General features: G+C 43.0%; 1 protein-coding gene across 2 annotated transcripts; it reads left to right on the top strand.

Moving 5' to 3' along the window:
* The first annotated feature begins 2733 nt into the window (after window positions 1-2733).
* On the top strand, window positions 2734-10879 carry PLEKHB2 (pleckstrin homology domain containing, family B (evectins) member 2). Of its 2 annotated transcripts, XM_010142358.1 has the most exons (8): window positions 2748-2784; window positions 3362-3514; window positions 3820-3922; window positions 4596-4635; window positions 6744-6830; window positions 7664-7684; window positions 7965-8079; window positions 10659-10795. In XM_010142358.1, exons 1-8 carry the CDS (start codon window positions 2748-2750, stop codon window positions 10793-10795), a joined length of 693 nt encoding a protein of 230 aa, XP_010140660.1. The 2 variants fall into 2 exon arrangements, with proteins under 2 accessions (XP_010140661.1, XP_010140660.1); XM_010142359.1 differs by lacking the exon at window positions 7664-7684 and having other exon boundaries at window positions 2734-2784; window positions 10659-10879.
* Window positions 10880-13115: the final 2236 nt, after the last annotated feature.

A 13115-nucleotide genomic window follows, 5' to 3' on the forward strand; every position in this document is an offset into this window, starting at 1 on the left:
TCGGGTGGAGCTGTCCCCGGTGGGAGAGGGAAGGGGTGGGATGGTGCTTCCCAAACCGGCTGTTCGCGAACGCTGACTCGCTCACGTGTGGGCAGAGCCACATCTGTCAGCAGAACTAGGCAGTGGCTAGAGAAAAATAAACAGCTTCATGGGAAAAAGCCCTGCATGTAGCTAGCTGTAGAGTCAGAAAGTTCCAAAACAGCGAACTTGCTTTGTTTTAAGAGGGAGGGTGGCAAATAGGGTTACAGTTGAATGCTCCTCGCAGATTTGTGTAGTTCTCTACCTGAAGTCTTGGGAATAAAGTAACTGTGAGCAGTGGGTGGGCACAGCTGGTCGCCTGGGACTCCGCTCTGTGGTCAGACTCTGTGGCTAAGCCCCTTCCAGCTGCCTGGCTTGTGGAATGGAGTCCATAAGTCGTCTGACTGCCTTAATCAAAATTGCTCTAGGAATTACAAGCTGCCGGTAGAAACACTTGATTTGGTTTGAAGTTTGCTTTTCCCACCAGCCAACCTGAGAACGAGAAGTGAACTGGAATAGACCATTGGATATTCCACATTATATTCTGCATAAAAAAAAAAAAAAAGGGAAACTCTTATTCCAGGGAGCAGAAAGAAATAGGCCCACCTCCTCGCTGCATTTACTTTCCACATTATATTCTGCATAAAAAAAAAAAAAAAAGGGAAACTCTTATTCCAGGGAGCAGAAAGAAATAGGCCCACCTCCTCGCTGCATTTACTCTTAACCTGGTTTCAGTTTACGGTGCTACTACTTTTAGATTGCAGTCACCAAGGAACTTCTGTTGAGGTTGGTGATAAACTGATTTATCTTTGTTTAAATCCCATTTTCCACGTTGGTTTGCACTGAGCTCATTTAACAAGCAAACAACCTTGCCAGGCTGTTTTCTAGCTCTGCAAATACTCTTTTGAACGTCATGTGCGTTGATTGTGAATACTGTATAGGCCATAAGTGAGTGCTTGTGCTTAAAAAGAACAGAGAATAACATCTAATTGCTTTTGCACCTCCTGATTCTGTGCTGACAGACTGTTCTGTGTGATTCCTCACTCTTTATCCAGAGCTGAAGTTTAGGGCACTTAATTTCTGTGGTGGAAAAATGTAGTTGCATTGAGATGATGTGCAAGGTGCTGCACAGCTGCTGAAGCCTCTTTTGCTGTTGTAGCCCTAGAGAGCTGTGAGACACTCTGATTGTGACCCATTCTGTAATGACAGGCAAAAGTAATTTGCCAAGAGAAATGTTTTCTTCTTCAGTTCTTCCTCTTTGTGTGTCTAAGTTAAATCTTATTATGCTGTTGTGTAACAGAGTAGGTTTAAAGGCAGCAACACACATTCAATGGCCTAATCTAACACTTGAAACAGAACTGAAGTCCATGCAAGTTCTTTATTAGCCCTTAGACTATTAAAAGGCCTCTGGAAATATACAGTGGTTTCACCTTAGTGAAACTGGGAGACATGGAAGCACCATTGGAGAGACCCATTCCTGTGAAAACGAAGAGCAGAAAGACTATTTCCTTTTGTCAGTACTGTTAGGAGCACACAGCTACAAGTACTATCCAATGCATGGCTTATATACATCTATCAGAAAATAAGTGGATGCTTACTAAGTGTATATTTTACTAAAAGGTAAAAAACCCCTCTCTTCTCTTCCTCCCTCCCTGCCCTGCTTTAAGCACATTCCTTGTCTGGAGGAGGTCCTCTGTCTACCAAATCTGCAATGCCACCTTTCCCTCCCTCCTCATATGCTGCTACAAGTAGAGCGTTTTAAGTATCTCATTGGCTTATGAGTCCCACAAATAATTCCTAAAAAAGGCAGCCTTCCCAAGGGAGGCTTAAAATGCTTCTGTTCTTGCTTTTCTACTTCAGTTGCATCCAGATAGTTCTGGTTTTATTAATCCATTTTAGCACAATAGTCAGAACGCCATTACGCTATAAAATAAAACCTCATCCCCCAATATATCCTCTGCTTGCTCTCTTTTCTTTAGCATGCTCGTAAAGCAGAGTGCAGTGGCCGGGTGATGAATGTCATGTGTGGCAACTTGAACTTAATGCAGGGTCCTTCCCATGCCATTTCAAGCTTCATTTAAAAGTTGAGGGGAAATGAGAATCTTACTTTATGGGCTTAACTTTTACTTATTTAAATTCATTTTTAAGGGAGATAGTGATGACTGGGAAGAAATATGAGTCGTAAAACCAGCTTTCTCCTTCCTGTTTAAGATTAAACTGTTTCAGCTTTTGTTTTGGCTGGACTTTGAGCCAGTGCATGGAAAAAAGAGGAAGTACAGTAAAAGCGAGATAGGGAAGGAGCGAGGGTGCTTAGTAACTTGAGACTGCAGAACACAGGAAGCACAAGAGAATACGTCATGGGGACATGTCACGAGAACAACTTTGAAAGGAACGGGTGGTGAGTCAGGAAGCGGTCACTGCCGTCTGCCTCTTCCCCATGTTGCAAGAGTGGTAGCTGTAAGCTTGTGATTTCCAGTTAAACTTAAGTGGTCTCTGGTAGTCAGGCTGGATTGCTGCAGTTGCACCTTTGTTGAGTCCCAGAATACTAGTCGTGCCTTACTCAGTATCTTCAGCTGAGACCTGCTGTGTCTCTGCCATACGGGTGGCGATGCAGCTGTAACCTATGATAGTACACCTTGAGATGCCTCTTTCTAATTTATTACTGTGAAATACTGAAGACCGCTTTTCTGCCGCTCACCTTCCTCTTCTGCCCACCAGATTAAGCCACCATGGCATTTGTGAAGAGCGGATGGCTGCTCCGGCAGAGTAAGTCATGGCATTTTACCTTCTTTTCTCCCCACTGTGCCCAACTTCTTCAAAAAACATCAGAGCAACTTAGTAATTCCCAGATCTTTCTTAAAACAAGTCTGTGGGTTGTTTTTTGTTTGTTTTTTTTTTTTCCTTTAGGACACTTCAAAGAATGACCTGTCATGACAACATTTCCATGTGACCTTCTGGGTATCCCAGTGGGAAACAGGATATACCATCTCTGAGGTGTCTGACTGGCATTCAGCTGCAGATGCTGCTCTGTAATTAGTGCTGTATAACTGGATAACTTTACCTGACACCTTAACTTGCCCTCTGCTTGTTTCTGCAGCAAGTTAGAACAAAAGCAGCAGGTCATGCACTTAAAATAAACTCAGTTGTGACTTTGAATACTAGATAAAATGTGGAGCCCAGTTCTGTAATGTTCTGAGCTGGGGATGCTGCAGTACAGGATTTTACTTGGCACCTCAGAATGTCTGGAGCAACTGTGAGGGCTTTCATGGTTTATTTTTTATTAACTCTAGGACACAAACACTTCCCAATATATGCACTTAAAAGTGACTGTCTGATTTTTAAGGTACTATTTTACGGCGCTGGAAGAAGAATTGGTTTGACCTGTGGTCTGATGGACGCTTAATATTCTATGATGATCAAAATCGCCATGATATAGAAGATAAAATCCACATGCGAATCCATTGCATCAACCTCAGAGTGGGGAATGAATGTCGAGGTAATAACAAAACCTTCAGGATTTGTGTATTCAGAGATTCTTTACAACTTCAGTGCCTGCCTCGTGTGCTGTTTACAGCACTACTGCAGAAGAAAATGTGTCTAAGAAGCGTGCAACTTCATTGTTCTTTAAAAAAAACCAAAACCAACCCACCCAACCAACTACTAAATCCCCTTATATAGATACCCAGGGCGTGGTATCACCAAGTGATAGCTCGAACTTTTGCATAAACTGTCTCCCTTCTTGTAAATGCGATCATGAAATTCTGGTTATGGGAAACTAAGTCGTGTCTCTTTTTCTGACAGATTTCCAGCCTCCAGAGGGGAAGCAGAGAGACTGTTTACTGCAGATTGTTTGCCGTGATGGGAAGACAGTCAACCTCTGTGCAGAGAGTGCAGATGACTGCCTGTAAGTCTGCCAGAGAGTATTGGTTTTGCTCCCTCTTCCCCCTTTTCTTTTTCTCTCTCTAATTATTTTCCTTCCTTTGGACTTTCAGAGACTGTTTTAAGGAAGTTTTCAGGCAAGTAAAAGCAGGCTGTCCGTGAAAAAAACAGCTTTGCTATAAGAAGTTATCTAGCTCATGCAAACCATCTGCAAGTTAAGTCACTGAAAACACTGAAGGGTGAGGAGGAGTAAAAGAATCTTACTCATATAGTTAATGTAGGACTTGCCAAACAGATTTTTTTTTTTCTCTTTTCCCATTCTTCAAGTAGTATATGACCCTGCATAGCTCAAGGACATCCCAGTCAGTAGTGGAAGGAAGAACACTCCGTAACTGTGAACTCTGAACTGAGCTTGGCTCTGTATAGATAAGTGCTATCATCAGTGTTTGCAGGGTATGTGTGGTGCATCGAGCATGCTCGCTGCCATACGGCATGTGAGTGTCGCTGTGAAGTATATGTACCTTCTGTCAAACTCTGCTAAGAAAGTATTTCTCAGTCGTGGGGTAACACCTTTGTGCAATCATTTTAGCATATCATTAGGCTTTGACATATCAAACTCTGCTCCTGCAGTACTTCTGGTTGCTAACCTTGTGGCATTAATTTTTATCAGTTCCACTAAATTTTTTTTTTTTTTTTAGGGCATGGAAAATTGCTCTCCAGGATGCCAGAACAAACACAGTAAGTGTGACCTAGACTTTATACTGATAGAGAAGCAGCATAGCGTAATCTGTGGTCCAGCAGTTTACTTCTGAGATCATGTTCCGTCCTTCACTGCTAGAGAAAAACAGGGTCATGTGCATGGTGGTAAAGGCTTGTGGGTGGGGAAAAGAGCGATCCTCTGGAACACAAGCACATCATCCTTGCAGCTAAGTCTGGGCAAATACATGCTGGGTGGAAGAGAATGATTTCAGGGAATGATTTCACTGGGTAGAAGTGAATGTTTGGGAAGCTGCTCTGTAAGGGCAGTGGACACTGAAGCTGTGGGCAAAAAGTAAATCTGCAACCAGTAAAAACACACTTCCCACTCCTAGAGTTTGTTGCCTACCAGGTGCAGTGCTAAAGGAAGCTCACTGCAAAGAAGCTGTTTGTTAATGTAGATCCAATGCTACTTGGTGGAGACCAGGGGAGGAACAAGAAGTGCTAGTAGAGGAGTGCAAGTATGTCAAGAAGGAGTATATTACCTCTGCATTGGCATGCTAGCTGTGGAGAGTGAAGAGGTCAGAAATTATAAAAGCCTCTCTGTGAGTCTTGGAGTCCCTTCACTTGTGGATATTGTTAATTTGTTTTTCTTCCAGAATGCCTTCTGCAGTACTCTTCAGCACTAGCTTTCCTTAGATGGCTAGACTGAACAGCCTGAGATGTTTCTGTTTCATGTGGAAATGCTGGGTTTTGCAGAAGCTTATCTGAGATTTTCATCAGTCACTTTAACATTGCCACTGTACTGAGGCATCTGTCATATGATATAACTCAGATCTGTAGATAGCCAAAGCAAACACTTGTCATAGCAAAAGCACCCTGGACAAGATTGCCCCTGAGCGCAGCCATGTGAAGGACCTGCCCTCACGCAGGGGACACATCGCTCATGGTCTGTCTGCTCTAGTTCTAGGTGCTTTATCTTGCTTATGTGTGAGACAGTGACTCCTGGTTTCAGGAGTTAGGAGCTGCTGCTTTTCCTGTCTCTGACACTCAGCTGCCAGCCCTGCTAGATGGCATTCAGAATTTGCCAGTGCCTCACCTTTGTCAGCTAGGGCAGACCCCTGCTACTGGAAGTAGGGCAGGTAGCTCTCTGCACAAGTAGTATCAGAAATTATCATTTCCCAAAGCTATTAAAGGTCTCCAACAAGGACTTGAACTAACTGGGTAACTGGGTTTGAGCCTGTCGGTAGGTGCCTCACACAGCTTTCAAAAATACTGAGTATCCAGCAGTGCCTCATAATAACTGGAATAGCAGGGTGATCACCCTAGCTTTGAGAACTGTCATCTACAGATGTTTGCAGGCTTGTGTCATATTGTGGAAATACCTGCCTCTTCATATAGTGCTTTTGAAAGTGTGTTTCAAGCAATCCTTAGAATCTCCACCACAAGTTTGAGCTGGGTTATGGCCATAGTGTGCCCTCAAAAGTCTTTCTACAGTCCAGGTACAGGAGACAGTAGGAACATTCTCTACTGAGCTATTAAAGCGTTCACTTGTAAATTAAAAAAAGGGAACTGTTATTTTTTTATTGGGATAGGGCACTGACTAAGAGCGTTGCTGTAGATATCTGATATTAGGGAATATTACAAGGCTACCATAACAAATCTTACTACCTTTGCCTCATGGCTGCCTTCAAAAAAGAATCAGAATTTTAGGTGGCATTTACAAAGTAATTCCCTAAAACCAACCAAGCTCCCCAAATCCTTACAGTTAAACCTCTCTTGCTGTCTACTTTTTTTAAAGTCTCCTCGCAGCCAGAAAGTGAGATGGCTAAGAACTGTGAGTGTTCTGCTAAAATGTTCAGGTGTCACTTTTGGCTACTGCGTTTATTTTCTTTATCTGCTCACACACGTAAGAAATTTTCTGGCACCTTCTTGTAGCTGATCAGGCATTTGTATTCTCCCAGGTCTGCTCTCCACAAGTAGCTTCTTTTTGCAGCGCTTTGTAAGGTACTCACTGCTTTCTTAACAGGCAGTGCGTCTAAAGCACATCCACAGGTTACTCGTTCTTTGGGGTCATTAAGTTTTAATCCTTACTCTGACTTGCTGGCTGTAGGAAAAGGTGATAACTGCTACCTTTCTGTGGTGTTTAGGGCTACGTGGGATCTGATGTGATGTATGAGACAGCCATTTCCTCAGCCCCTCCTCCCTACACAGCTTATGCCACACCATCACCTGAGGTAAGAGGTGCAGTCAGAAAGCATTAAAACAAGTGGGGTAGCAGAAGGGACCATCCAACTGTACTCCCACAGTGCTGTGTTTCAGTTAGATCCAGCTTTAGGGTTTGTGCAAGAGGAGAGTGAGAGTAAGGCACTAACCATCTACTGTCACTCCTATTTGAGATGGATTTTCTTGAGAGGGATGAGGCAGATTTGATTGGGAGGTATATAAAGAGATGGCTGCTCAGTGAATGTGGAAGATAAAGCTTCTTAGAGACAGGGCAGAAGTTGTGTGGCTCATCTTGAAAAATATTTGCCACGCAGCTGGCATAAGGAGGTGTGACTACACTTTCACATTGTGTAAGCACTGTAAGGATATAAAATCAGGATTTTTAAAAATAGGATTTAATGACTGGAGCTGTCACTTTTAACACATAAGGATTTTGCTGCATCCAAGATGTCATAGCAACACAGTAACTCCAGCTCCTGGATGCATAGTTCTTCTGCAGTAGAGAAGGTGCGGCACTGGAGCCAAACTGGTATACACTGGAGATTTCTGGGTGTTCTGTGTACATCATGCAGTGATACACAATGGCATAGTCTGGGGCAGTATTACATGTTGCACTACAGGTGCTCTGCTTCAGCTCCTTGCTGCTAGAAGTAGTTGTAAGAACTAGATGTGGTATTGGGAGCTGTATCAGGGTTAGCAGCAGGCCTCTTCTGGAGAACAAAATTGCTTCCAAAACATGTAGCTACAGAGCATTTGCCCTGAATCTGACACTCACTCCAGCGTGCTAGAGCAAAGCTGGTTGGAGTTTCTTGGGGTCAGCTGCTGCCTGCCTGGCACTGCTGAGCTCTCCAGAGAGCTGTTCTTGGCATGAGGCCAGAGAGGAGAAGCTGATCAGGCTGCTGTGGCACTGCCTGATGATCCAGGCCCTGCCTCTGTCATTCATGATCCAGAAAGGGTGGAGAGCAAATGCTACTTAGGAGCACTTATTTTTTCAGGTAGCTGTTCTGAATCCTTTCTATACCAGCACAGACTGGGTATTTTAGTGAAACTTTGACTGCATTAGAAATGAGGGAGAATTGAACAAGGAGCATAATCGGATGCGTAGCAAAGAGTACTTTTGTAATGGACATTTTTAATTTCACCAGGTTTATGGCTATGGCTATGATCAGTACAATGGTGCATATCCGCCTCCTGGTGCCCAGGTCTTCTACGCCTCCAATGGACAAGCTTATGCTGTTCCCTATCAGTACCCATACCAAGGTAATCAGTATCAACCGTATCCTTCACCTTCCTATATCTGAGTTAGTCTTTCTGGCTTTAATTCTATTAATATCACCCTTTACCACCTACCACTCCTGCACAACAGAGTGACTGAAACCTGAGTTGTAACTGGAACAAAGTCACCTTACCCTTTCACAACAAAGCGAGCACAGTGAGATTTTTTTTAAGTTATATATCCTTCCCAATGTGATCCCAACATATTTAAATTACTTCATAAACTCTTTCTGAAGCACAGAGAACTCTCTAACTACAGTAGGCAGCGTGTTTTCCAAGGAAAAACAGAAGAGCCAGAACAAGATTGATCCATTACTCCCTACTGGGCATTGATGGAGCTTCTGATTCATCTGTTGCTCTTACACCTAGCTTAATTATTTCAACAGTGATGTTCAGCTGTGACCTCAGTTAAATTCAAGTTTCAGAGGGAAACCCACTCCCAAAGCCCAGTTGTAACTGGTTCCTTTCCTGTGGCTAGAATTGCTGTAAGGCAGTACATTCACGTTGTGAAGTCTCCTAGTGCTCTGTCAGGTTTGTATTGCTTTCAATCCCAATAAAAGAGGAAAGAGAGTAAAATTTTAGTGCTTTTAAGTTTAGTTACTTTAATTTAGGATTAGCTTTGCATAGAGAGTTGCATAGAGCTCCAACACAGTTGGAGCTTTAGAGTAGCATGGGTAAGTTTAACTTATTAATTGTTCAGAAATCTTTTCATTTTTGAGATTTTTTTTTTTTCAGGATTATTTCATTTGCCTTTTCAATTTTTTGTTACAAGGGAGGTGCATCAACCTAAAGCTTTTAAAGCTTTCCTCATCTAAGTGAAGTCCCAAGACACAGATCATATACATGCAAATACAGAGGAACGTGGGTTCTGTTGGTTCTCGGTAGCTGAAAAGCAGCAGCTTGTTGAAAAACCCAGGGACCATTTCTGAAAACTACCAGGAGGCCTTGAAAATCAAGCCTCTGAAACCTGTATAATAAAATAGCAGCGTTAAAGAGTAACATCCCTAAACAGTTTGCAAGTCCAGTGTGTTAATATACTAGTTATAGGTTAGGCATAGTAACCAAGCCTCAATGTTTTCCTTCACTAGGGCTGCTGCAACTAAATCTTAGGGATTAAGTTCACCCCTAGCAGCTACCTTAACCCCTGTACTTTTGGCTTCATTACTTATTCTCTGAATTGACATAATTCTTCCATGAGGTTCCCAATCACGTGTCATTGAGAGTCAGTGAGCGCCTTTTCTAGTTGTGTTGGTTGGAGTACTTCAGTATCTATTACAAAAAACCGCTGCCATATCTTCCAGAACATTTAGTCTGGAAGGGAAAGCAGAACTATTGTGTTCGCTTTGCAGGTAGGAGCAGAGTCGCAAAATGTGACAGGTGGAGCTTGTACAAGTCTGTTTTACAGCAAGGGTCAATTGGTGGTTTCTTGAGTCTTTGGTTAATTCACAGAATCAGAGAAATGTGGTTGGAAGAGACCTTTAAGATCGTTGAGTCTAACCATTCACCCAGCACTGCCAGGGTCCCTAAACCATGTCCCTCAGCACCACATCAACAGATCTTTTAAACACTTCCAGGGATGGGGACTCCACCACCTCGCTGGGCAGCCTGTTCCAATGCTTAATAACCCTCTCTGTAAAGAAATTTTTCCTAATGTCCAACCTAAATCTCCCCTGGCACAATTTGATGCTGTTTCCTCTTGTCCTGTCACTTATTACATGGGAGAAGAGACCGACCCTCATTTCGCTTCAGCCTCCTTTCAGGTAGTTTTAGAGAGTGATAAGGTCTTCCCTGAGCCTCCTCTTCTCCAGACTAAACTACCCCAATTCCCTCAGCCGCTCCTCACAGGACTTGTGCTCCAGACTCACTGCCCTTCTCTGGACACGCTCCTGCACCTCAATGTCCTCCTCAAAGTGAGCGGCCCAAAATTGGACACAGTATTTAAGATGCAGCATCACCAGTGCTGAGTACAGGGGGACAGTCACTGACTGTCCTGCTTACTACTGGACTAATCTTCATCTGAAAAAAAATGTCACAGCTGTCACCCGCAACAGATCAGTCCCGGATGCAAAGGCTGAATTTAAGTAGTGGGGAGCAATTGTGGAGTAATTAACAGATACACAGTTTCCAACAAAACACTGGTGTAAGAGCAACCAAAGACTTTTTTTTTTTGGGGGGGGGGATGGGGAACTACGCTATGTGCCTTAACTTCAAGGTTGAATCAGTTTTTAGACCCATTTCTTGCGTTAAATCCGTTAAGCATTTGACAGAATGATACAAGTCCTTTGCTGATACAAATGCAGAACAATGTTCAGGTTTATATTTGTGATGACCTTTTCTCCCAGGTATTAAACTCTTACAAAGCCAGAGGTGTTGCTAGGCCTCTGGGTTTATTTAATAAATGTGGACTCTGAATCCAAAGCAGAGATGTATTCTACCTTTGTAGCTGACATCGTCTTAGTGTTCAATGGAAGGGAGTGAAAGAACGGTCACATTTTGAAATCTCAACGCATGTATTAAGATATACATTCCTTTTGCCCTCCTCCTAACAATCTTTTATTACATAGGACCTTATGGCCAACCCCCTGCAAACCATGTCATCATCCGAGAGCGTTACCGCGACAGCGATGGAGATCTCGCACTGGGCATGCTTGCTGGAGCAGCGACTGGAATGGCTCTGGGATCATTATTCTGGGTCTTCTAGATTACCCGTCCTTTATCTTTGTAGTTCCAAAAACCTTTATTGTGTGCAATAATATATGGGCAATGTTGTTTACTGTTAAACTTTAAGAAATGCAATAGTTATTTTTCAGTAGTGACATCTTAATAACTGATTCTTAACTGTCTTAAGGGGAGTTTAAAGGCACCGTTTAGTTAAGTTATTGGGGATGGCATGTACTGCTCTTGAATTCTGTTCTGGTGTTTGGAGTTACGAGGATTTGTACTGATGAGGATCAATATGAGCACCAGTGTAACACGGTAGCAGCTTTATGAGCAGCCTGTTATTGTGAACACCACAGAAAAAATGAAATTTTTTTGGTGTCTAAAATCCGGTTCAAATAGGAGGTTAACAAGAGCCCGGCATTAGAATGTATGTTCTACTGACTTCTAAACATTCCCTGGACAAACATACAGCTCAGCAGAAACTCCTTGGCATTAGATAGTCTGCTATGCTTGAGAATTCTTTTGTTTTCAGACTTGCCTGCAGATGGTAGTGTGTTTTCCTAGATGGAGTTCTATACCTGCCTTTCACACCTCCAGGTGAAGTAATCTTTGAGAATGTATAAGCAAACCTCTAAGGAGCAGCAGCACTATTCTGTTCTTTTATTCTCCCAGAAATGTGAATGACCAGTGGCAAGGAAGAGCAATGTTTGTTGTTCCACTTCCCTCTTTAACCTGAATCACTCCTCTCTGGCCAGGTGGAGGTAATGGATCTTTAGCTCTGCAAGTGGTCTTCCTCATCTGTAGAAAGGTTACCTCAGACACTGTAGCAACCGCATTGCTGAAGGAGAGGCCATTGTCTGGTGTCTGCTCTTTACTGCTGTCATCTGCAGAGTCTGCAGGAGGTGAATTAACCTGAACAACCCTTGCCCCGTCAGGCCTACCAGAAGCCCTCTGCAGGCAGAAATAGTCAAGATGGGAGAAACAAACAGCACAAGTAGACCCTGCACACAGGCACTTTGCTATCAGCTCCCTTGCCATGGCTAGGATAAAATAGCCTTCAAGGTTTCCTGAACCAGGTTCATTATTTGCAATAGTTTGCATTAGTTTTGAGCACAGCTAAGCCTGGGTTTGCTCAATGCATGCTTCATTCAGCTTGTCTCTTCTTCCCTCCATGACTTCTTAAGGAAAACACTCCGAGGAACCTGGCTGGCTTTGTTTGTGTGGCTGGTTCTTCACACAATGTGCTCCTGCCAGCTGCTGGGCTGTGGACTGTAACCTGCAGTGCAGCTGCAGGTGTGTTACATGGCCTCTTACCTTACCCTGTTAGAATCCACGCTGAGCTGTGCTTGGCAGGGGAAAGCAAGCTCTGGAGAAATGCACATGCCTTCCTATTCAGGTAAAAGAGGAAGGGTGCCTAAGTTCTTTATAGCAAGAGGACTTATTTTTATACTTCCACTTTCAGCCTCCTGTATTCAAACTGTTTTAATATGTTAATTCTTTCTTATGCTTTCATTCAGAAGTAGGTTAATTTCCTTAAGGCTCATGGGATCTTAGATACGTCAGGAAAGATTAAAATAGATGAGAACTTGCACCCCTATAAATTTAGATCAAGCCCCAACCTTTTTCATTTAATCTTAAAGCTGTCTTGATTCTATCCTACATATTTAAGCAATAGAGGTCTTGGACGAGAGTTTGGGTATCAGCCGGGGGAAGCACTAAGCTTCCATGACTCTTAGGACCAACCCAACAAACTGAAATAATGGAAGTAAATAGACAGATGTAATCTTGGCTGCGTTACTAAGAGTGTGCCTAAGCCAGGGAATGTAAAATTCTTCCAAGAACCTTTGGCTTGCGGCAGTACACCAATGTGCATGCACGTCCTTTCACAGATTAATACAAGGTGCACGTGTTCTGCCAGTGGTATGTACGGGAAGGACTTGTTGGAGGTTCAAAAGAGGACTAGTCCAAACCAAAAGGGAGTGGCGTATGCTACTGAAGTTACTCCAGAGGGCTGGTACCCTTGAGGTCAGGAGATGGAGACTGTCTGGAACTTAAGTGAACGTTTATATCCTGTTTAAGCCTTGAAGCTGATTACAGGTCTACACCACTGTTCAGTTCGTGCAGTGTAACTAGTTCTGCAGAATTCCTTCATCTCCTCTTCTCCCTGTGTGATATTTAACTTGTGAGGGGCGGGGGAGAATAAAACAATTGAACATCATTGTGATTTCTTTTGAATTTCATAATGATTATGAAAAAATAGCACAAAGTGAATCAGCTAGTAATTTATTTTAAGTTCGGAATTTTATTGTGTGGGTTGTTGTTTTTTTTTTTTTTTCAGCAAGAGGTTTTGATCACAGCAG

The sequence above is a fragment of the Buceros rhinoceros genome, unplaced genomic scaffold, assembly GCF_000710305.1.
Source record: "Buceros rhinoceros silvestris isolate BGI_N320 unplaced genomic scaffold, ASM71030v1 scaffold12778, whole genome shotgun sequence".
NCBI classification, from domain to species: Eukaryota; Metazoa; Chordata; class Aves; order Bucerotiformes; family Bucerotidae; genus Buceros; species Buceros rhinoceros.